Source organism: Nerophis ophidion, linkage group LG20 (assembly GCF_033978795.1).
Source record: "Nerophis ophidion isolate RoL-2023_Sa linkage group LG20, RoL_Noph_v1.0, whole genome shotgun sequence".
Lineage (NCBI taxonomy): Eukaryota > Metazoa > Chordata > Actinopteri > Syngnathiformes > Syngnathidae > Nerophis > Nerophis ophidion.
Genome location: NC_084630.1, coordinates 16,054,780 through 16,080,191, shown reverse-complemented (window position 1 = coordinate 16,080,191; position 25,412 = coordinate 16,054,780). Strand labels below are relative to the sequence as shown.

The 25,412-nt window shown below is 39.3% G+C and overlaps 1 protein-coding gene across 3 annotated transcripts; it reads right to left on the bottom strand.

The window, feature by feature from the left end:
- Window positions 1-3,672: 3,672 nt before the first annotated feature.
- Window positions 3,673-25,343, bottom strand: cp110 (centriolar coiled-coil protein 110). 3 transcript variants are annotated; one of them, XM_061880590.1, is made up of 11 exons: window positions 25,260-25,343; window positions 24,928-25,055; window positions 22,340-22,453; window positions 20,176-22,222; window positions 18,307-18,416; window positions 10,607-10,711; window positions 8,497-8,613; window positions 8,260-8,358; window positions 8,078-8,194; window positions 7,391-7,458; window positions 3,673-4,291 (listed from the first exon to the last, which is right to left on the bottom strand). In XM_061880590.1, exons 2-11 carry the CDS (start codon window positions 25,048-25,050, stop codon window positions 4,168-4,170), a joined length of 3,024 nt encoding a protein of 1,007 aa, XP_061736574.1. In that variant the 5' UTR covers window positions 25,051-25,055; window positions 25,260-25,343; the 3' UTR covers window positions 3,673-4,167. The 3 variants fall into 3 exon arrangements, with proteins under 3 accessions (XP_061736574.1, XP_061736572.1, XP_061736575.1); XM_061880588.1 differs by having other exon boundaries at window positions 25,182-25,335; XM_061880591.1 differs by lacking the exons at window positions 3,673-4,291; window positions 7,391-7,458; window positions 8,078-8,194; ... (1 more) ...; window positions 8,497-8,613; window positions 10,607-10,711 and adding an exon at window positions 15,267-16,621 and having other exon boundaries at window positions 25,182-25,335.
- Between the last annotated feature and the right edge of the window lie 69 nt (window positions 25,344-25,412).

Sequence of the window (25,412 nt, the reverse complement as noted above, 5' to 3'; positions counted from 1 at the left end):
TTGTAAAAAGCTTTTATAACTGCAAAGGACAATGTTTTATCAACTGATTGCAATAATGTACATTTCTTTTAACTATTAATTAAATGAACCAAAAATATGACCTATTTTATCTTTGTGAAAACATTGGACACAGTGTGTTGTCAAGCTTATGAGATGCAAGTGTAAGCCACTGTGACACTATTGTTCTTTTTTTTTATAAATGTCTAATGATAATGTCAATGAGGGATTTTTAATCACTGTTATGTTGAAATTATAACTAATATTGATACTGTTGTTGATCATATTCATTTTTGTTTCACTACTTTTGGTTTGTTCTGTGTCGTGTTTGTGTCTTTTCTCAATTGCTCTGTTTATTGCAGTCCTGAGTGTTGCTGGGTCAGGTTTGGTTTTGGAATTGGATTGCATTGTTATGGTATTGATGTGTATTGTTTTGTTGTAATAATTAATTTAAAAAAATGAAAATCGATTCTGAATTGCACAAGGTGAGTATCGTGATTCGATTTCGAATCAATTTTTTCCCACACCCCTACCATCTATATCAGGGGTCGGGAACCTTTTTGGCTGAGGGAGCCATGAAAGCCAAATATTTCAAAATGTATTTCCGTGAGAGCCATATAATATTTTTCAACACTGAATACAACTAAATGCGTGCATTTTTAAGTCAGACCAACATTTTTAGGCCGCAATAAGTTGGGGCGGTATAGCTCGGTTGGTAGAACGGCCGTGCTAGTAGCTTGGGGGTTGCAGGTTCGATCCCCGCTTCCGCCATCCTAGTCCCTGCCGTTGTGTCCTTGGGCAAGACACTTTACCCACTTGCTCCCGGTGCCACCCACACTGGTTTAAATGTAAAAATTAGATATTGGGTTTCACTATGTAAAGCGCTTTGAGTCACTAGAGAAAAAGCGCTATATACTTCACTTCTTATTCTTTTTAATAACATTGTTATTCTAAAGCTAACCAATAATAAATATAATACTTCTTACCATTAATGCGACTTCTTGAACAGGTGCGATAGAAAATGAATGGTTGGATTAAAATGCATGAAAATGTTTTTTAATTTGAACGTTATTTTTAACACTGTGATTACCAGCAGAATTATTCATTACTTATCGTGTTAAGCAATGCCAGCTAAGATTTATCTGAGAGCCAGATGTAGTCATCAAAAGAGCCACATCTGGCTCTAGAGCCATAGGTTCCCTACCCCTGATCTATATGTTGAAAAATTGTTCACACATTCCACAACTGTTTTTGTGTTATCGATACACAATGATGGGAGGTAACTCAACCTCCTTGAAAAGTTTTTCAGTTTGTCGAGTTAGCACAGGTTTAATATGTAGAAATGACACGAGGTAGTTGATACATAGAATCGCTTTTATTTTTGCATTTAATTCCCATCTTAAAACTCATTTGTATACACTTTCCTTTAAATATACCCCCTTATAGACCAGTTGATTTGCCGTCTCTTTTCTGCTGTGCTCCCCACACCTACGTAGAGAGGTTATCAGTTGATGTCTCTGCGCTGCTGACTTGTCTCCACTCAAGATGATCCCCTGCTGGCCCCACTATGGACTGGACTCTACCACTATTAACTAGATCTACTCGACGTCCATCTGCGGTCCCCTCCAAGGTTTCTCATTGTATCCCATTGGGTTGAGTTTTTTCTTGCCCGGATGTGGGATCTGATGTCGTTGTGGCTTGAGCAGCCCTTTGAGACACTTGTAATATCAGGCTAGATAAATAAAGCTTTGATTGATTGACTGATTGATTTTTTTTTCCAATCCTAGATGGGCTGTGACTTGAAGTGTAGTTGCTTTGTAGATACACTGAGATTAAGTCTAAATTAATTTGGCTCTTCATGGTGTTTTTGAAACGGCACCAATTTTTTCCTCATAATTTTCAACTAGCTTGAAGTGTTTTGTCAAGAGGATATTTGTAATATGTACATTTTCAGAATGTGCTTGTTCTATTTTTGGCCAAAGTAAACAAAATGGTCTTTATTTTTAAATTATTATGCCATGATTTTACCATTCCGGCCCATGTGGGAATAGATTTTCTTCCATGCGGCCCCACCTGGATTCTAACTGTTTAAATATTTACAAAATAATGCATTTCTACTATATAGCAGAAATAACCAATGAAGCACATTAGTCATACACTATATTTGTGCTGTGCATGCTTTTTAATATGTAATATTATTTGTAGTATTGTTAAACCCGCTGTTGACAAAAAAATATTCTATTAATTATATATTTTTTGGGGTGTAGTAATTAAAAAGCAGAGCAGTGTTTAGAAGCAAAGAAAAGCTTATTTTTTAATTACACTTTTAAAACTCCATTCTGATTAATTCAGGTGGATACTGTAAATAGTTCGTAATAGTAGTTAAGAAGAGGAACCTTTACCAGAATGAATAGTTGTACATTACCCATAGAATCAGCCAAATTGTATCGTCAAGGACATTATTGGATCCTCTCTGTTTACGAGGATAAGAAAGGGCATTGTTTAAGATATAGGTCAACTTGCAACGAGACAATGAGCTTAAACACAGTTAATATACCAACAATTATAATAAAAGGTAATATTTAAGATAGTACAGTGACACATTAGTTCCTGTCTTTAAGTTCGTGAATGCTTATTGGCTTGTGAAAAATAGGGGATAGGTAAATAAATAAATAATAAATAGGGGATAGGCAAATAAATAAATAAGGAACTTTGGGCTTTCCCTGGAGAGATAGTAAGTCTAATAAATCAACCCGAAAAATCTTTTAGAAGAGGGGAATAAGAAATAAAAATGAAATTGCTGTATTTCACGTAAAAAAGAACTTGGAAGCAATATAATGCTATAAAAATGACAAAAATTTGTTTGGAAACATTCGTTTAAGATAATAGTACACAAAATTATGCTTTTAAAACAAGGAAAATAGTTCATAAACTTGTAATTAAGACAATAAAATGTTATGAAAATAAGAAAAAAACCTCATGGCCCAATGAAGCATTGATTCACATGTTTTGGCACAAGACTCCACCTGCTAGTCAAATGTTTAATTACAAACAGCTGCATCTTAACCACGTGTGTGTTGCATTGGAAATGTTGCGTATAGGATTGATGCCTCTTGGAATGAATCACAATAAATGTTTGACAAAATGATTTTGCTAGGTAAATCATAAAAGCATGATAAAATGTGTTATATATTATGTGTTAGTATTTTGCCAACATGGTAGAATCACATGATAGGGCAGTTTGTGTAATCTTTCTGTCACCTTGAGGACATGGCATAAAGAGGAAGATGACATGATAATGTCACTTGGACAATGTTGTACACATCAGATGAGATTTAGTTAATGTTTATTTTGGTTTTAGGCGATTGCTTTCTTTTAATTGACAAAACCTCTCCATTATCCAGCTATTGATTTCTGGTAGCTGGTTAAAAAGAAAAAATATGTAATGCTTTACTATAACAAATGGCTACTATCCCTCTCACTGTTTTCCTGTGACAAATATTTATCATTGCCATTAAATGAACCTGTGCGACACTCACGGTACAGCTGGCTGCAACTCTCTCATCGTTCCTTCTTGTTTGTGTTTCCCGCGTCTTTTTCTGTCCAATCTGTCACAAAGCAAACTGGGGGGAAAAATGCAGACCGCCACATTTTGGACATCTCTGCGGTACTATATTCAACTTGTAAAAAACTTTTATTATCACATTACAAATATAAATAACACTTGACTATAGATGAACATTCCAAACAAACATTATCAGTGCAGGAAAGATAGTTCAGGCAACTTTGGGAACTCTGTAAAAGCAAAAGTAAAAGTAAGATAATGAGAATACCGACAAAGTGTGTGTAGATAACTAAATATTCATAGGCTGTTCTCTTTACAGGAAGTGTTGTAATATTTTGTATTCACAAAGTAACTAATGTGCACTCTTCTAAGCAAATTAATGATTTCCTTTGCAATTTTACATGTAATAAGGTTTTCTATTAAGACTGTTATGCTATTGATTGTTTGTGTCCTGCTAGTTATATAGTAAAAATGTTAGGACATAAAGAAATAGGTTGAGCAGTTGTACAAAGAAGCTTGACTGTGATGTTATCTAGTGGGAGGATGTCAGCAGATATAAAAGTGAATGATATGTCAGCAGAATTACTTAATGTTCAAGTTGTCATTCAGGAGATCCTCAGAAGCTTTCTTCTCAACTGTCCTCGCTTGTGTCCTGGCAGCTGTCCTTCACTAAATGTTTTGTTTGTCGTCACAACTCCTCTGTTTCGCTCTGACACCTTCTTCTGAATCCTGCAGTGAGACAGGAAGAACTTTAGGGTCTCCTTACTGTTTGTGTCTCCAGCCTGCTGTGCAAAATTAGATATTTCTGACTGGAGTACATGAACGCATATTCCAGTCAATTTTCCCCTCCAATTTTTTAATGTGTGAGCAAACGCCAAAACTCCTTGAGCACTCAGTGGCGCACATGTGAGTGGCAGCAGACGTGCACACTGTTATGCGCTTATCTTTTTATTCGATTTTGTGCGCGGCCTAGATTTGCCGTGCGCAGAGGACGCGTGAGCGGTGTGCAATTGCACAGGCGCGTACCTTAGAGCAGTGGTTCATAACCTTGTTGAAGGTACCAAACCCCAGCAGTTTTATATGCACATTCACCGAACCCTTCATTAGTGAAAAATACATTTATTTTTTCAAATTCAAGACAATGTTATATATTTTTGGTAACACTTTAGTATGGGGAACATATTCTAAGTAACACAAACTTAATTTAGAGTTATTTTGACACTAGGGGAACATATTCGAAGTAATAAAGACTTAATTTAGAGTTATTTGGACACTAGGGGAACATGTTCTGAGTAATAAAGACTTAGTATAGAGTTATTTGGACACTAGGGGAACATATTCTAAGTAATAAAGACTTAATTTAGAGTTATTTGGACACTAGGGGAACATGTTCTGAGTAATAAAGACTGAGTATAGAGTTATTTGGACACTAGGGGAACATATTCAAAGTAATAAAGACTTAATTTAGAGTTATTTGGACACTAGGGGAACATGTTCTGAGTAATAAAGACTTAGTATAGAGTTATTTGGACACTAGGGGAACATATTCTCAGTAATAAAGACTTAATTTAGAGTTATTTGGACACTAGGGGAACATATTCTAAGGAAAAAAGACTTAATTTAGAGTTATTTGGACACTAGGGGAACATATTCTAAGTAATAAAGACTTAATTTAGAGTTATTTGGACACTAGGGGAACATGTTCTGAGTAATAAAGACTTAATTTAGACTTATTTGGACACTAGGGGAACATATTCTAAGTAATAAAGCCTTAATTTAGAGTTATTTGGACGCTAGGGGAACATATTCGAAGTAATAAAGACTTAATTTAGAGTTATTTGGACACTAGGGGAACATGTTCTGAGTAATAAAGACTTAATTTAGAGTTATTTGGACACTAGGAGAACATATTCTAAGTAATAAAGCCTTAATTTAGAGTTATTTGGACACTAGGGGTACATATTCTAAGTAATAAAGACTTAATTTAGACTTATTTGGACACTAGGGGAACATATTCTGAGTATTAAAGACTTAATTTACAGTAATTTGGACACTAGGGGAACATATTCTAAGTAATAAAGACTTAATTTAGAGTTATTTGGACACTAGGGGAACATGTTCTGAGTAATAAAGTCTTAATTTAGAGTTATTTGGACACTAGGGGAACATATTTTAAGTAATAAAGACTTAATTTAGAGTTATTTGGTCACTAGGGGAACATATTTGAAGTAATAACGACTTAATTTAGAGTTATTTGGACACTAGGGGAACATACTCTAAGTAGTAAAGACTTAATTTAGAGTTATTTGGACACTAGGGGAACATGTTCTAAATAATAAAGACTTAATTTAGAGTTATTTGGACACTAGGGGAACATGTCCTGAGTATTAAAGACTTAATTTAGAGTTATTTGGACACTAGGGGAACATGTTCTGAGTAATAAACACTTAATTTAGAGTTATTTGGACACTAGGGGAACATATTCGAAGTAATTAAGACTTAATTTGGAGTTATTTGGACATTAGAGGAACATATTCGAAGTTATAAAGACTTAATTTTGGGTTAGTGGGTTAGGGTTATAATAAGGTCATGCTGCATAAGGCCATTAATAAGTACTTAATAATGACTTGTTAAGAGCCAATATGTTACTAATTTGCATGTTAATAAGCAAGTAATTAATGGTGAATATTTCCCCCATACTAAAGTGTTACCACGTTTTTTTTACTGGTGCACAAAATGAACCGTGCATGAACATCACCTTGTTCAAACAGCGAAACCAACACAGTGCAGGAACGCACAACAAATTACACACCTGTAAATCAGTCAGCTAAGGAGAAGTTTGTATTTACACGATGAGTCGGGTGTGTTATGACCTCCGCCGAACCCCTGAGGCCGATTCACCGAACCCCTAGGGTTTGATCGAACCCACTGCCTTAGAGGTAACGTTGATTCCAGTTAAGGCAGGCTTGGGCAATTATTTTGACTCAAAATAAATTATTTTTTCAAAATTATTGAAAAAATAATTTTTTCAAATTTATTGAAAAAATTGTGTCTGGGGGCCGGTGTATCTATTTTTAGGAACACTAGTACAAAACCTCACAATAATGTCTGATTGAATGCTAAAAATGTTATGACAGACTGCCTTAAAAATGGAATAAAATTGTTTATTTTTTTTACTGAATGAGACGCCCGGAATGTACATGAAAATAAAGATTTACAATATTAACTATGACCGACTAAACACTGGATATTGGCAACATATGAAAGTCACACCCCCAATCCATCGACATATTTTTTCAAACAAACGAAACGCAACAAAAATGCAACAAACACAGTGAAATATGAATGCGAAGAGTAAAATAAACCTACCTATAATCTGACATATCACTAAGCTTTAGAATTTTGTTGTAAAAATCTCCTTCCGTGTCTGTCCCTGACACCCACATTTCAGGCCGCTCTGGAAACACTCTGTGGAAACGCTCCCCACCAACACTGCTTGGTGCCTCGTCTGAGCTGCTGTGACTTAAATTACCATAGTAACTAATTAGATTAGCATAGTAACTAGTATATCATGCAAAAGCGCAGATTCCAACCATTGAAATACTTTGTATAGTTCAAGACTTAGACTAATTTGAAAACATCACTGCACATCATAATGACAGCTACAGTTTCCTTCTTAAAGATAAAAAAATATATATCTGGGAATGTTCTGCAGGCCAGATTGAAAAGCTTAACGGGCCTTAATTGGACCAGGTCTGAGTTAGCGCACAGTTTTATATGACTACTAACATGACTGTCATGTGTGCTGAAACTTATGAAAAAACTCACATTTCTCTTTTCCTCTCGAGAGACTTTTGTGTTGCAGCAGATAGAGAACTCATTCCTGCATGTCCTGTCTGAAAGAATATAAAACACAAGTTGTAGTTTTAAATACTGCACGTATGACAGTGTGTGTGTGTCCTATCAGAACGAATATAAAACACAAGTTGTAGTTGTTTTTTTTAAAAGACAATGGAACTGCGTCTGCACTTTTTGAGAGTGCTTAGGAAGAACAACATTAACCAGAAGCTACTGATAAACTTCTTTCTGCATTATAAATGACGTTACTGGGTTGAATTTGTACTGCCATATTTCCAAACTATAGAGTGCACCAGTATATAAGCCACACCCACTACATTTTAGAAGATAAAACATAGTTTTCCATATTTTGAACATAGGTTAAAAAAGGATTTGCAAATCACTGTATTCTGTTTTTTTTTACGATTTACACAATGTGTCAACTTCACTGGTTTTTGGTTTTGTACACGTCTCTGAACAATAACACACAATTTCAATGTCTCTCCTTGGATTTAATGAAAAATGGTTGCATTATTACCAATAGCAAAGAAAAATCCAGAGATTAGTCACACTATTTTATAAGCTGTAGGGTTCAAAGCGTAGGAAAAAGGTATCAGCTTATAGTATGGAAAATACGGTAAAACTAAAAGTGCTTGAATTGCGGTTTTCAACTGTTACCTGTCGTCTGAGCACTCGGTCTCTCACCAGCTCTCTGTCCAGACTAATCAGCTGCATCCTTTCCGCCATAGACAGGTTGAAGAAAATGTAGTAAAGCTCGTAACGTGCCACTCTCAGCTGAAACCAACACAGTGTGTGACGTTAGTTGCTGTGTAAGAGATGTACAACATGTGCGCCAATACCTGCAGAGCGACTCTCTGCTGCAATAGACGGTCCTCTTTGCTGCACATATCACCTCTGGCAATCTGCTGCTGGAAAGCCTGCAGGAATTGCTTCGTGTCCTACAAGAAAATAAATCCCAGCTGACAGCACCGAACGATGAGGGACTTCAATTAGGTGCAAATGTCAGCTGTGACAACAAACGCTTTCTCCTTCTCTGACACAACAGGACACACTGCAACAGATGTGACTTGACTCACCCCAACAGTGCGCACCAGCTGCGTCACTCGCTCGGTCTTTAGCAGCCTGCGTGTTAGATAGCCTTTGACAGAAGCTAACAGCAGCAGGCGCCATCTCTCTAGGTGTTCACTTGAGGGCTAAGAAAGAACAATGAGGATGTAGAATGAATACCAGTGTGGAATGCAGATTCTATCAGTGAAAACCAGTTAATTTCTCTCAGTCTCAAAGTCTTTATTTGGTGGTATCACACAGAGATAAAGATCACAGTTTCCATCTTAACATCACTGATTTATTCCAGCACACATGCTCTACATTACATGTGTCAAACTAAAGACCCGGGGGCCAAATATGGCCCACCAAGTCATTTGGTCCTGCCGCACTATTTAATGTGGTCCACCCGCAAAATTTTTATGTGGCCCGCAAAAAAAGGCTGGAAAAAAATAAAGCACTTTCCGACTAAATGCACATATTGTTCTTGTAATTTTGACAGAAAAATGTACTGTATTACATTGTGTATATGATCCTGCAACACGCAAAGAAGGTTATCAATCAATCTGTTAGCAAAAACTATAATAATCAAAGAGTTTTCTATGCAAATTGTTTAACGAGGCTCTTATAAATATATATTCATATACAGTACAGGCCAAAGGTTTGGACAAACCTTCTCATTCAATGCATTTTCTTTATTTTCGTGACTATTTACATTGTAGATTGTCACTGAAAGCATCAAAACTATGAATGAACACATGTGGAGTTATGTACTTAACAAAAAGGTGAAATAACTGAAAACATGTTTTATATTCTAATTTCTTCAAAATAGCCACCCTTTGCTCTGTTTACTGCTTTGCACACTCTATCGATCAATCAATGTTTATTTATGTAGCTCTAAATCACAAGTGTCTCAAAGGGCTGCACAAGCCACAACGACATCCGCGGTACAGAGCCCACATAAGGGCCAGGAAAAACTCACCCCAGTGGGACGTCGGTGACAATGACTATGAGAAACCTTGGAGAGGACCACATATGTGGGCAACCCCACCCCTCTAGGGGAGACCGCAAGCAATGGATATTGAGAGGGTCTAACATGATATTGTGAAAGTCCAGTCCATAGTGGATCCAACATAACAGTGAGAGTCCAGTCTATAGTGGATCCAATATAGTAGCGAGGGTCCCATCCATAGTGGAGCCAGCAGGAGAACATCCCAAGCGGAGACGGATCAGCAGCGCAGAGATATCCTCAGCCGATGCACAGGCGAGCGGTCCATCCCGGGTCCCGACTTTGGACAGCCATGGCCACATCCATGGCCACCGGACCTGTGTTCCCCCCCTCCACAAGGTAGAGGGAAGGCATTCTCTAGATGAGCTTCAAGAAGTAGTCACCTGAAATGGTTTTCCAACAGTCTTGAAGGAGTTAGCTCATCGAGCGAAAGAAGAGTGGTCCAAAATTCCCATGGCAAGGTGTAAGAAACTCAATGATGCTTACCACTGCTGGCCCAACTATGGACAGGACTCTCACTATTATGTTAGATCCACTATCGACTGGACTTTCACAATATTATGCAGGACCCACTCGACGTCCATTGCACCGGTAGTCCTGCGGTCCTCTCCGAGGTTTCTCATTGCCATCCCACTGGGTTGAGTGTTTCCTTGCCCTAATGTGGTATCTGAACCGAGGATGTCGTTGTGGCTTGTGCAGCGCTTTGCGACACTTGTGATTTAGGGCTCTATAAATAAACCTTGATTGATTGATTACAGGAAGCGATTGATTTCAGTTATTTTTTCCCAAAGGGCGTGCAAGCAAATATTAAGTTGAGGGTGTCAATAATTTTGTCGAGTCCATTTTTGGAGTTCTGTGTAAAATAATATCAGATTTGGCTTTTTTTTGTGTTGTTCCAATGCAAACAAAAGAAATAAATATGAATACCAAAGCATTTGTAATTTCAACAATTTTCTGGGAGAAGTAGTACTGACAGAAATGCAGGGGTGTCAATATTTATGCCCATGACTGTATATGCTTGTTTAATAAAACCTCCACCTACTGTATTTTAATGTTGGGTCATTGGAGAGACACATTTTTTCTGAGGTGGTACTTTGTGAAAAAAGTTGAGAACTACTGTGCATTAGTAATACCTGACATTTACGCTGAGAAAATGGCAATGTGTCCCCAACAAGATGGCCTAATGTAGAGCGCGGGAAGGAGGATCTCTGAGGAAGGTGGTAGTGCTCTGCCAATGCCTAAAGAGGACAAGCAGACTTGAGTGCATGTATGTACAGAATAGTTGGAAAATGCAGCATAGGAAAAGCCTGGAAAGGCTTAGTGGGGGACATTTGGAGGATGAGGATGATAAAAAGGTAGAAATAAAACAGGCAGAAAGGACAACAGAGGTGACCAAACAAAGATGAAATTTAAATCAAAAAACACTTAAGCACAGACACTGATGAATTAAACAAAAAAAACTTACTTATCAGTGTCAATGTATTTCCTTTACAAAGCTCAAGCCCTCATTACAATCCAATTGTTTTATACCACTTAAATTTTTTTTAATGATTTCTATTATATATTCACTATACCAGGGATATTCAACTGGCAGCGCAAAATCCAAGTTCAGTTCAGAACGTGGGAGAGACTAACATTGTCGCAGCAAATTGAATATAATAAAAACACTACAGCGCTCTTGTTGGCAGAAACTTGCACAAGTGGTGTCCGTGGGCACCTGCCATACGTGGGGGAAGGAGTTAATGTAAAATGTCAATTAATAAATGACTGGGTGCGTATAAAATATTAACACAAACATATTCCGAGCATCTTCCTGCTCTTTCAACGATAATGCCCATCCTTCCATTTTCTACCGCCTATCCCTGTTTCCCTTGATAAAGTCACCGTGTCCCGTGGTGTCCAGCTTTAATGTACCGGTACTGCTTTTATGGGCCAGATGTACTTCCTTTCATCACCGGTGGACATTGGATATGGTTTGCTTAGGGTATTACGGTAGTTTATTTATTTCAGAAATGCATACAAATACGGTGCACTACCACATACAGTCAAGAAAATAAGTATTTGAACACCCTGCTATTTTGCAAGTTCTCCCACTTAGAAATCATGGAGGGGTCCGAAATTTTCACGGTAAGTGCATGTCCACTGTATGAGGGATAACCTAAAAAGAAAAATCCAGAAATCAAAATCAATGATTTTTTAACAAATTATTCGTGTGATAGAGCTGAAAATAAGTATTTGAACACCTGTCTATCCTCTACAATTCTGACCCTCAAAGACCTGTTAGTCCGCCTTTAAAAGTCCTCCTCCACTCCACTGTATTATCCTGAATCAGATGCACCTGTGTGAGGTCGTTAGCTGCATTAAAAAAAAACTGTCCACCCCATACAATCAGTAAGAACCAAACATTCAGCATAGCTAAGAGCAAAGAGCTGTCCAAAGACACCAGAGACAAAATTGTACAACTCCACAAGGATGGAAAGGGCTACGGAGAAATTTCCAAGCAGCTTGGTGAAAAAAGGTCCACTGTTGGTGCAATCATTAGAAAATGGAAGAAGCTAAACATGACGGTCAATCTCAATCGGAGTGGAGCCCCATGCAAGATATCACCTCGTGGGGTCTCAATGATGCTAAGAAAGATGAGGAATCAGTCCAGGACTACACGGCAGGATTTGGTCAATGACCTGAAAAGAGCTGGGACCACTGTTTCCATGGTCACTGTTGGTAATACACTAAGACATCATGGTTTGAAATCATGCATGGCACGGAAGGTTCCCCTGCTTAAACCAGCACATGTTAAGGCCCGTCTTAATATTCAAGATTGTTTATTGTCATATGCACAGTTAAAGAGACAGTTTGCCGTACAATGAAAATCTTACTTTGCTAGTCCACCATTCAACAAGTCACACGGTACTTAGCTAAAAATAAAAAAAATAATGTATACGCAAGGCACAGTAAGTACATAACATTATTGCACATTCTGATTGACAGTCATCAGTATAAATATGGAGGTGACCTTGGGTCACAGCAACATTTAAAGTGTCTTTAGTGATCAAAGGTGAAAAGTGTCTACAGTGATGGTTCACAGTTCGGGGGTGGTCAAGGTACCTGTCTAAAAATGGGAGGGGGGGGGGGGGCTAGCATTCACAAGCCTGATGGCCTGTGGGTAGAAACTGTTTGTCAGTCTCGTAGTCCTGGATTTCAGGCTCCTCTATCGTCTGCCTGATGGTAGGACGCTGAAGAGACTGTGCTGGGGGTGTGTACTGTCCTTTATGATGTTGTGTGCTCTCCTGGTGGCCATGGTAGAGTACATGTCCTGTAGTGAGGGGAAGGCTGCTCCTGATATGTACTGAGCAGTTTTAATCACTCGCTGGAGTGCCTTCCTGTCCTTAGCAGTGCAGTTTCCATACCCGTGATTGAGCTGGTAAGGACACTCTCAACCGTACTTCTATAGAAGTTGCTGAGAATTTTGGGTGGCATACCAATTTTTCTCAGCTTTCTTAGGAAGTACATTTGCTGCTGGGCTTTCTTTATTGTTTGTTGGGTGTTGAGATCCCAGGTGAGGTCCTCGCTGATGTGGGTCCCGAAGAATTTAAAGGTTTTCACCCTGTCTACCTTTGTCCCCCCTATGTACAAAGGTGTGTACTGTGCACTCCTTCTCCGTGGATCAATAATCATCTCCTTGGTCTTGTCTGTGTTCAAGGAGAGCTTATTATCCTAACACCAGGCCACCATTTCCGCTACCTCCCTTCTGTACGCTAGCTCAGTTCCCCAGGTGATCAGTCCGACGATTTTGGGAGGCCACACAGTCGTGTGTGAAGAGGGCGTACAGCAGGGGGCTCAGCACGCAGCCTTGGGGGGTCCCTATGCTTAGAACATTTGTGCCTGATGTCTGGTTGCCGATTCTGACTGACTGAGGCCGACTTGTGAGGAAGTTCAGGACCCAGTCACAGAGAGTCGTTGTTAGACCATCAGTGAGGAGTTTAGCAGTGAGTTTTTGTGGGATGACCGTGTTAAAAGCAGAGCTGTAGTCGATGAATAATAGCCTGGCATAGGTGTCCTTGCCCTCTAAGTGGGTGAGGGTGGTGTGGATGACAGTGTTGACTGCATCCTCAGTGGACCGGTTCTGCCAGTAGGCAAACTATAGAGGGTCCAGTGGGTCTGGGATGGTCTTCTTGATGTGTTAAACTTGCCAATGGCCATTTAGATGATCCAGAGGAGTCATGGGAGAACGTTTTGTGGACAGATGCGACCAAAATTTACCTTTTTGGTCATAATTCCACTATGAGTGTTTGAAGGAAGAAGAATGATGCGTACCATCCCAAGAACACCATCCCTACTGTGAAGCATGGGGGTGGTAGCATCATGCTTTGGGGGTGCTTCTCTGCTCACGGGACAGGACGGCTGTACTGTATTAAGGAGAGAAGGACTGCAGCCATGTATTGTGAGATTTTGGCCAAAAACCTCCTTCCCTCAGTCAGATCATGGAAGATGAGTTGTGGCTGGAAGTTCCAACAAGACAATGACACAAAGCACACAGCCAGGAAAACCAAGAGGCGGCTTCGTAAGAACCATATTAAGGTTCTGGAGTGGCCTAGCCAGTCTCCAGACCTAAATCCAATTGAAAATCTTTGAAAGGAGCTGAAAGTCTGTGTTACTCAGCGATCTAGAGAAGATCTGTGTGGAGGAGTGGGCAAAAATCCCTCTTGCAGTCTGTGCAAACCTGGTGAAGAACTGCAGGGAACGTTTGACCTCTGTAATTGTAAACAAAGGCTACTCTACCAAATATTAATGTTGGTGTTCAAATACTTATTTTCAGCTGTATCACACAAATAAATTATTAAAAAAAACATAGATTGTGATTTCTGGATTTTTCTTTTTAGGTTATCTCTCATACTGTGGACATGCACCTACCGTAAAAGTTTCAGACCCCTCCATGATTTCTAAGTGGGAGAACTTGCAAAATAGCAGGGTGTTCAAATACTTACTTTCTTCACTGTACATCCAGTTTCTCATTACACCATGTCCAAAAAGTATAGGAAAGAAGCATATGTTATTTAATCCTACCCATTTTTGTTTTCACAGCAATTTCCAACATTTGTTTGTACTCAGTCTCTAACATTAAAAATGGTTACATGAATAAATAAGTAAATAAATAAACAATAAATATGGTTCTCATGAATCCAAATTTAAGTACGTTGTGATGCACATAATTAGATTAATAAGATTAAACATTTTTTTCATAAAGTTCAAGATGTCCATCATGATTCTTCTTCCTTGTACTTTTAAAACATTTTGAGTTTGTTAAACTGGATAATATTTGTACATTGTTTGACTCATTTGCTAAACCCATTTTACAATTTAACATACTGACATACAAAAGCAGTTTTTCTTAAACATTGTTGAGCCACAAGTGCCACCTGTTCCTGAGCTGTGGGCCTAATGGGCCACAGCTGAGAAGCTGTGGTATAAATTCCCAAAGACTAAAATATTTTGAAAAAGTAATAATTTCCTAAAATTATAACATAATTTTATCCAACATAGTAATGTTTTGTAATCCAAATTTTTCGGTCTGCAGCCTAAAAAAGTACTTTTCACAGCGTGGCCACACACAAGAAACGTGTCAAACTTAAAGTGTTTACAAAATACAAAAAAGAAGAATTATGATAAACATTCTGAATTTATTTACCCATTCATTCTTTCATTCTCAAAATAATCTTACTTACCTCATCGTATGGAATAAAACTTCAACAATTATTTATTTATTTATTTTTATTTAATTACTTATGGAGTATATCGTGAAGACATTGAGAACAGGAAGTGAACACAAGTTTTAGCAACTGTTATGTAAAAGAAAAGGGGTAGGATTAAATAAGCTCTGCTTCTTCCTACTCCTTTTCGAACATGTTGAAAAGAGAAACTGAAAATTGTGATGTATCATGTTGTATGCTTGCATGTTCGAAACTCATACTCATACACAAACTAAAAGACCCACCTCCCGACCTATTGATTTGTTCAAAAGTCCAAAAAGGAATGTGTTTTGTCGTTTTCTGCAGACAATACCCCATAATGACAATATGAAAAGTGTATTTTTTATTTTGCATATTTATCAAAAAAAACAACAACAAAAAACATCACATTAGTACATGTGAGGTGTTTAGGGCACGTCCAACTGGTAGGAGGCCACGGCGAAGACCCAGGCCACGTTGGGAAGACTATGTCTCCCGGCTGGCCTGGGAACGCCTCGGAATCCCCCGGGAAGAGCTAGACGAAGTGGCTGGGGAGAGGGAAGTCTGGGTTTCCCTGCTTGGGCTGTTGCCCCCGCGACCCGAGCTCGGATAAGCGGAAGAAGATGGATGGATGGATGGATGTACATAAGTAATCACTGACTTTGCTCAATTCTTTGTTGATGCACTTTTGGCAACAATTACAGCCTCAAGTCTTTTCGAACACATGCCACAAGTTTGGCACACCAGTCTTTGGGTAATTTCACCCATTTCTCTTTAGGCACCTCTAAAGCTCCATCAGATTGGATGAGAAGCATTGGTTTTCTCTGTACATTGCTGCATTCATAATTCTCTCTACCCCAGTTATTACCACAAAAAAAACCCATCCCCACAGCATGATGCTGCAACCACCATGCTTCACTGTAGGGATGGTGCTGGCTTGGCAATGTGCAATGCCTGGATTCCTCCAAACATTATGCATGGCACTCTCACCAATAGTTCAATCTTAGTCTCATCAGACCAGATAATTTTTTTTCTCATGATCTGAGTGTTTCAGGTGCCTGCTGGGAAACTTTTTCCAAAGAATTGGCTTCCGTCTGGCCACAATACCATCCATCCATCCATTATCTATCGCTTGTCCCTTTCATCCCTGATTGGTGGATTGCTGCGGAGATGGTTTTCCTTCTAGAAAGTGTTCTTCTCTCCACACAGGTTCACATTCGGTTCTTGGTCACCCCTCTTACTAGACAGAGATAAAGGCAGCAATGTAACGAAATATCCTGGATGAAAACCAATGTTTCCCATCCAATCTGATGGCGCTTGGAAGGTACTCCAAAGAGGAATGGACAAAACTGCCCAAAGATACCAGTGCTCTTTTTCCTTCCTTCAGACATGATGGCACGCCATCGTCACGTTGTGACATTGCTGACAAAATGAACGGAGGCGCATGTTAGACAATGCACACGATCAGAGTTCTCACAAGCAGACACGTGGAGACAGAAATGGAAAATGGACGCATTTTGGATTAAAAACTAACGCTTAAGATTGGGCTATAAACACTAAAGCGCAGCTGAGTAAAAGGTACTTTAAACCATGGCTAGCTAGAGGCTAACATCCATCCGCAGTCAGCAGTGTTTAAGCTACTACTAAATCACTAATCCTCACCTCTGTGGCAACAAATACACTACAGTTCTTAGAAGTATAACCTCCCACAAGACAAGTAATAGCTAACCATGCGTCACTACACATCGTAGGAGGACACAATAACTAACTGCTAACAGCACACTAGCACTCCTGAATCTAAACAAATGACAATTTAATCTCTCACAAAGTAAATTATCATTCAACACAGCTTTGAAGATACAACTATTGTATGACATGAGGTTTAACTAGCTTTTTTATCTTATGTTGTATTTTTCTTTTGTATGTTTGGTAAAGTATGTATTCTGTGTATTTTTATTTTGTATGCTCCTATATGGACCTCAGGAAGACTAGCGGTCGCCTTGGCGTCAGCCAATGGGGATCTATTCAATAAATAATAAACAAATGCCATGGGTGGATCTACAGACATCGACTGTAACAATATCAGGTAGAAGAGTCGTATATGGTTTATACTACAATGATTACATCAGGTAAGCACATCTATCCATCCATTTTCTAGCGCTTGTCCTTTTCAGGGTCGTGGGGGGTGATGAAGCCTATCGCAGCTGCATTCGGGCGGAAGGCAGGGTACACCCTGGAAAAATCGCCACCTTACCACAGGGCCAACACAGATAGACAGACAACATTCACACTCACATTGACATACTAGGGCCAATTTAGTGTTGCCAATCAACCTATCCCCAGGTGCATGTCTTTGGAGGGGGAGGGAAGCCGGAGTACCCGAAGGGAACCCACGCAGTCACGGGGAAATCCACACAGAAAGATCCCGAGCCCGGGATCAAACTTTTAACGGTAAATGAACAAGTAGAATAATTATCGGTTTTCTACTGCTTATCACTCATAATTTTGAAAAAATAATAGAATGGAAAATGACTCTATATGTTAGTGCATATGTCAGCACCCAAATTAGGAAACTTTGAAACCTGTTTGCTTAATTATTACTATAAGATAAATTATGGTAAATGGGTTATACTTGTATAGCGCTTTTCTACCTTCAAGGTACTCAAAGCGCTGTGACACTATTTCCACATTCACCCATTCACACACTGATGTGGGGAGCTGCCATGCAAGGCCCGAACCACGACTCATCAGGAGCAAGGGTGAAGTGTCTTGCTCCAGGACACAACGGACGTGACAAAGTTGGTAGAAGGTGGGGATTGAACCAGGAACCCTCAGGCTGCCGGCACGGGCCACTCTCCCAACCGCACCACGCCGTGCCCTGACATTATTGTCACTATGTTCACTATCTTATTTCATCACAACATTTTTCTTTGATTGCAATAAGAAATGTGTTTTATGTAAGAAATGTTTAACGTATCATAAGATTGTCTGATAAAATAAAGCAATAATGAATTTTTTGGTGGTCACCTTTAATTTAAAAAGTATCATAAAGCATCCAAATACATTTTGGTACGCGTACCAAAATATTGCTATCCGGATAACCCTACCTGGAACACTTCTTCCTGTTGTCTCCTGTGCCTTTCTTGCAGAGCTCGAACCTGAGCAGTATGGACCTGCCCAAGTTCTACCTCATGACTGTGTCTCCATGGCGATGCAGCTAAAATCAGGTTAGAACATGAAAACATGTTTTACACATCGACCTTTCAACTGCAGGATGAAAAGTTGTTATTTAAGTGTTCAACTTTAAAGTGAAAAAATAGCTCCCCTAATAACCGTATAAAATTTGTCGACAACAAATTTATTTGTCAATAACAATCGATGACATGGTCACTCATGTTTTTCCAGAGAGGAACACACACGTTTGTGTCTGCGCGACCGGTGACAACATTTCATCTATTTTTTTAATATTTTCATAATCGAAGATCTTTCCTGTGGCTGCGCTGTCAGCCTGGGCATGTGTACGAAACACAAACAAATGCAAGCCAATCAAAGCAAACATTTCATTTGGCCCTTGCTTTACAAAGTTGAACTTGTAATTGTGATTGACAATATGTATTAAATCTCTTCTTAAAAGCCTACTGAAATGAGATTTTCTTATTTAAACGGGGATAGCAGGTCCATTCTATGTGTCATACTGGATCATTTCGTGATATTGCCATATTTTTGCTGAAAGGATTTAGTAGAGAACATCGACAATAAAGTTTGCAACTTGTGGTCGCTAATAAAAAAGCCTTGCCTTTACCGGAAGTATGTGCGCGTGACGTCACCGGTGTGAGGGCTCCTCACATCCTCACATTGTTTATAATGTGAGCCACCAGCAGTAAGAGCAATTCTGACCGAGAGAGCGAAAATTTCCCCATTAATTTGAGCGAGGATGAAAGATTCGTGGATGAGGATATTGATAGTGAAGGACTAGAAATTAAATAAATAAATTAAATAAAACAAAAAACAACGGCTAATTCTGGAAGATCCCTTATCTGCTTATTGTTTTAATAGTGTTTTAGTGAGATTGTAAAGACATACCGGTACCTCAAAGTTGGATGGCTGCGTTGAACACGCCAGTGTCTCAGAGAGAAGCCGAGGAGCCAAGCTCACAGCTGCCTTTTTTGACAGCTACTCCAGGAGGACGCATAATCCACTGATGTCTCCAGTAAGATATATATCACAATTTTCCCATCCAAAAACATGCTGGTCGACGTAGAGAAACATGTTCGCTTGACCGCTTTGTGTTAAAACTTTACAACAAACAAAGAAACCCCGGCTGTTTCTCGGTGCTAAAGACAGCAGCAATACGCCGCTTTCCACCAACAGCATTGTTCTTCATGGTCTCCATTATTAATTGAACAAATTGCAAAAGATTCAGCAACAAAGATGTCCGAGGATGCAATAAAAAGAGACGACTTTTAGCTCTAAGTGGTGCTGAGCTAATAAGTCCCCTCCGACCAATAACGTCACAAACACACGTCATGATACGCGTCATCAATCCGCGATGTTTTCAACAAGAAACTCAGCGGGAAATCTAAAATTGTAATTTAGTGAACTAAAAAGGCCGTATTGGCATGTGTTGCAATGTTAAGATTTCATCATTGATATATAAACTATCAGACTGCGTGGTCGGTAGTAGTGGGTTTCAGTAGGCCTTTAAAACACTATTGATAACATAAGCTTGGTGGTGGTGGTCTTGTAAATTTTTTTTGTTTGAAAAATGTAACTTTAATTGTAGTTAGCACAAACATGAAAATAGCTACAACTGAATTTAAAAGCTGATAGCCTAATTACAACGACTGAAAAAGTATACGCTTCATAATCCGATTAGTCAACTGATCGCTAAAATAGTCAAGCATTATTTGCCGATATAATTTGTTGTAAGTTGCAGACATAGTTTATATACAGTGTGGTATATATGTTTGTCTCACCTGTGGGAGTCCTGCAGCAAGGTGACAGGTCTTCACTGCCACTGGGAGCAAAACTTCTGTCCACGTTCTCCCGCATTACGGATGACTCTGTTCCAACCACCTTCTCTGGGGTTAGTTGATTCCCTTCATCCAACTCTTCGCTTGAGACCTGATCAGATCCAGAACTCTGAAAGTTCCACATTGCAGACTGTGGTGCATTAACATCAAATGATTGGTTGGGAGAGAGCAGGTGACTGGAACTGTCACCTTCTTCGCTCAATTCACTTTTTACATCTGTAGGGTAGGAATTTGTATCCAACAGCATGGACACTTTCTGGCAAAGTATAGGATTTGAACCAGCATTTGTAGAAACATCGGGAGTTTGCATACACTGGGCTCCAGAGTGAATGCATTTGGCTCCTACATTGCTGTTTTCCAAAATGTCTCTGCAAGAGTCAAGGGACTGTCTACTTAAAAGCAAATTGTGCTTTTGGCCTGGCTCTCCAACATGATCCACCTGTGAGCTCACCTCCCATCTTCCCTCAATTTCCATGATGGAGCTGCACAGATCAGATATTAGTTCTTTTAGACTGCAGAGGCAGGACTCTAGTTTGTTTATGTCCTGGGAATTATTGGCAAGAACAATTGGTCCATCCCCTTGGTGTCCCAGGTTACTTCCTTCACCAGACGTGTGGCTTTCATGCAGGCTTGTAGAAAGAAGAGCTTTTCCCCTCATGTTGTCTACGCCATCTCTGATTGAAACTTTACTGTGAACAGGACTCTGACAGAAGTTAGGCACTGGGATAGAGTGATAGTTTCCTTGTCCCTCCACAGATGTAAGGAGAGCTTTGCTTGTCTGATCACTGGTCCGCTGATAAACCTCTGGACTTTGGCACGTTTCAATTGATAAAAGGTGTTGTTGAGGGAAGGGATTTTGTTCAGGGACTCTTTCTGAATAACCATTTAAGTTTTTGCAAATCAACTCCTCCTGACATGTCTTTTCACTGAATTTTTTGTAGGTAGAATTAACGGTTTTGTTGAATAAACATCTTCTCTCTTTAGGTTTCCTCCCCTCTGCGCTTTTGTAGCGAAACTCATCATTCTCCTTGTCAGAGAGGCTCTGCTCTTCCAATCTTGACTCATCTGGAGCTCGCTCTTGAATTCGAGCATTTTTGACTTGGTTCCTGAGCATCCTCTGTTGTCGGCGGTACTCCTGAGATTTCTTCAGCAGGTCCTGGAGGCTGGGACGATGAGGCGACTGTGACTGCACTTTTGGTTCCTGTTTGCTTGCTGACTGTGTTTTTGGCTCACACTGAATAAGCTGTTCAGTACTTGGACACAAATCAACGCATTGCGGCTGAGAGGCTTTGCTTGAAGAGCTTTGCAGCGACATCATTGTTTTGCTTTCATCCACATAAAATAATGTAGTGTTGGGGAAATGATCTGGACTGATAGCACTGTCCTGTTGACTGTTTGCACATTTATCTTCGGGAAGATGATCACTTGTGACAGTGCCCTCAGGAAAAATGCTATTACTACTGTCAATGCTTCCTATAAAATCATGACAGAACGAGGATTCCTGTCCACTTCTCTCCAGTTCCTCTCCATCGATGGGAGGATAACTAATAATATCTGGCCTCCTGGCAATACTGTTGGAGGTGTTGTGGAGGGAAAAGTAATCCGTATTATCTATTCCTACTGAACAATGGCTAACGTTCAGTGAGTCCAAAGTGTCTGACAAATCTCTGGCATGTTTCATATCATCATGACAGCTTGAGGGTGCAGAGCAGCAGTTGACACCATCAATAGAACTTAGTTGTGAGGCTTGTTGTTCAACAGGCCAACCTCCGTGGTTACTATTTTGAGGAATCATATGACAGGAGAAAAGAGAACTATTTGTTGGAGATGGAGAAAGCCAACCAGATGGTAGTGAGATGTTTAGACTAGTCTTTTCTTGTACAGTATCTGCACTGTGAAGACTCGATTGACTGGAGTTAGTAGAACACAAAGATTTGTCATCAACCTTTAGTTCTTGAAGTAACTGATCTAATGTTGGAGAATTCCTGAGCTGCAAGACAAAACATTTTGAAAGTTTAAAAAAATCAATGATCGAGTAGTCAAAACATTTAACTCAATCACTATTGTAGTGTCCGTACTTAATACTTATTAATTCAAGACATATTACCTGAACACTGTGGAGAATTGCTTGCACATAAGCCATTCGCTGTTTGTCCTTCAACTTGAGTTTGACAGCATCTTTTCTGTGATGTTGCATTTCCTCTCGTTGTTTAACTGTGAGCTGTTAGAGAATGCCGACATAAGAGTCACTTTAGAAATGAACACTACATGTAAGAAGTCAACTATTTTTAAGCCAATAACACTTTGATGTCATTGTTTATGTGCTTTGTCACTCTATTGCTTTTGCTTTAGGGGTGGCGATCTTTGGCCACCTCACTATTCAAAGACAGGGGCTAAGAATCCATTATAAATCGACTGATGTATGCGCTAAATTAATGCATCATTTGCAGTTTTTAGATGTGAATGAATGATGGATGGACTGATAGATTTACAGACAAGCTATGTTTTTTTTTTGTGTCCGTGCCAGCTACTATGGCAAATCCTATTTTTGATGTAGATGCCCATATTAGCTGTACAGATTGTATACCAGGGGTCTCAAACATGCGGGCCGCGGGCCAATTGCGGCCCGCGATACATTATTTTGCGGACCACACATTGATATGACAATTTAATGTTGATGCGGCCCGCGAGTTTAATATGAACGGCGCTTGACAGCGTCATACTTGTCATCGTTACCAACCTTCCCGGAAGTCCCCTGACTTTCAGGACATCCATTCTTACGAATTCTCAGCCGATTTTTCTCATTTAACACTATTCAAGGGATTCCATAACGTCACTGTCAATAGCGCCTTCTGCATCCTATACAGACAGCGTGCAAGCCTATTAGTATGTTGCATCTAGCTGTGCAGTACGCACATGTGCTATAGCAAGACATATTTGATCAACAGCTACACAGGTCACACTGAGGTTGGCCGTAAAAAAAACTTTAAACACTGTTACAAATATATGCCAGACTGTGAACCCACACCAAACAAGAATGACAAACACATTTCAGAAGAACATCTGCGCCGTAAGAAAACATAAACACAACTGAACTAATACCCAGAATACCATGCAGCCCTAATACTTCCAGGCTACAATATACAAACCCCCGCTACCACCAACCCCCTACCTTCCCTACTTACATCGGTTGAGGTGGTGTATATAATAGCCCGGGAGAGTTAGGGCTGCAAGGTGTTCTGGGTATTTGTTCTCTTGGGTTTTAGTTGTGTTAGGGTGCGGATGTACTCCCAAAATGTGACTGTCATTCTTGTTTGATGTGGGTTCACAGTGTGGCGCATATTTGTAACAGTGTTAAAGTTGTATATATGGCCACCCTCAGTGTGACCTGTATGGCTGTTGATCAAGTACGTCTTGCGGACACTAACGTTGTTCTGTACAGGTCTCACATAATATGATACATAGCCGTCTTTTTGGTTATGTGATGTTAAGGCGTGTGCAATGTCAAGCTGTAAAACAGTAGTCCTCTTATTGAGAGTGCACAAACTCCTGGAAGTACGTGGAGGTATGCTAAGGGACAAATGAGATTTATTAAAAATATACTAAAAAAAATAGCAGCAATTCATGAAAACCCAATAAATATATTTATTAACACTTCAACAACATATGAATATAGGTTCATAAACTTTGAAAATATATGCAACAATGCAACATTCAGTATTGACAGCTAGATTTTTTGTGGACATGTTCCATAAATATTGATGTTAAAGATTTCTTTTTTGGTGAAAAAATGTTAAGAATTAAGTTCATGAATCCAGGTGGATCTCTATTACAATCCCCAAAGTTGGCACTTTAAGTTGATGATTACTTCTATGTGTAGAAATCCATCCATCCATCCATTTCCTACCGCTTATTCCCTTTCGGGGTCGCGGGGGGCGCTGGCGCCTATCTCAGTAGAAATCTTTATTTATAATTAAATTATTGAACAATATTTTGAACTTTTATACAATTTAATAAATCAGAAACTGATAACATAGAGCTGTATTTTACTTCTTCATCTCTTTTTTTCCAACCAAAAATGCTTTGCTCTGATTAGGGGGTACTTGAATTAAAAAAATGTTCACAGGGTGTACATCACTGAAAAAAGGTTGAGAACCACTTTTGTAGAGGACGTTAAAGGCAGTGCAGTCAGGGTAGCCCTTAATAATGTCGGCCGGGTGAAAATTGGGACAAATTTGGGAAAATGGTTGCACCGGTAGATTGTCGGGAGGTGCACTGAAATTCAGGAGACTCCTGGAAAAATCGTGAGGTTTGGTAAGTATGTTGCTAGTGCGGGAAAGCCATTCATAGAAGGTAAATTCATTAAAAAGTGCATGTTTGATTTTTTAAGAAATCTTTTCTTGCAGCCCAGCCTCACCCAGTTTCTGCATCCAGTGGCCCCCAGATAAATTGAGTTTGAGACCCCTGCTGTATATTGTTTGTTTGTGTAATCTAATCGAAAATTTCGTTGTACTTGTTGCAATGACAATAAAGACCTACTAAACTTTGATTGATTGATTGATTGATTGATTGACTTTATATGATCCACAGTAGAATTTGCAAAGCCAAAGGGTGAAATCAGAGTACAATTAAAAGGAAAATAAAGCGCCAAAAATTAATTTCTAAGAGGACAGAAAAGTATAAAAATGTTCATACCACTGGTGGCAGGATAGGATTCCCATGGAAGCAAATGTAAGAAGCAAAAGGAATTTTGTGTTCCTCATCGTTTCTCTTCAGCTGAGAGAATCTATTCAACACAAACGTGTCGTAGTCTTCCATTCCACCTGCAGTTAGGTCATGAATATTTAAGGTTAGCTTTCATAATCAAGCACACTTTACAACATTATTCCGTCTTTAACGTTGTCTTGCTAGCGACAGCTAGCCGTCGCTAACGAGACTTCAACACTAACCTTAGTATGCTTGACATGGACTCTTATCACGCGTATAAAATAAGGAAAAATGACAAAATTGTTGAGTTTAATCCTCACATCAACCATGGAGATGAAGACTTTTAGAAAGTGTGTCACTGTTACCCGCCTCTCTTCTCGGACTATTTACTTCCGGTGTGTCATTGTTTTTTGTTTTTTTGTTTTTGTTGTTGTTTTTTTTTTAATTTGGTAAATCTTTATTTATAAATTGCA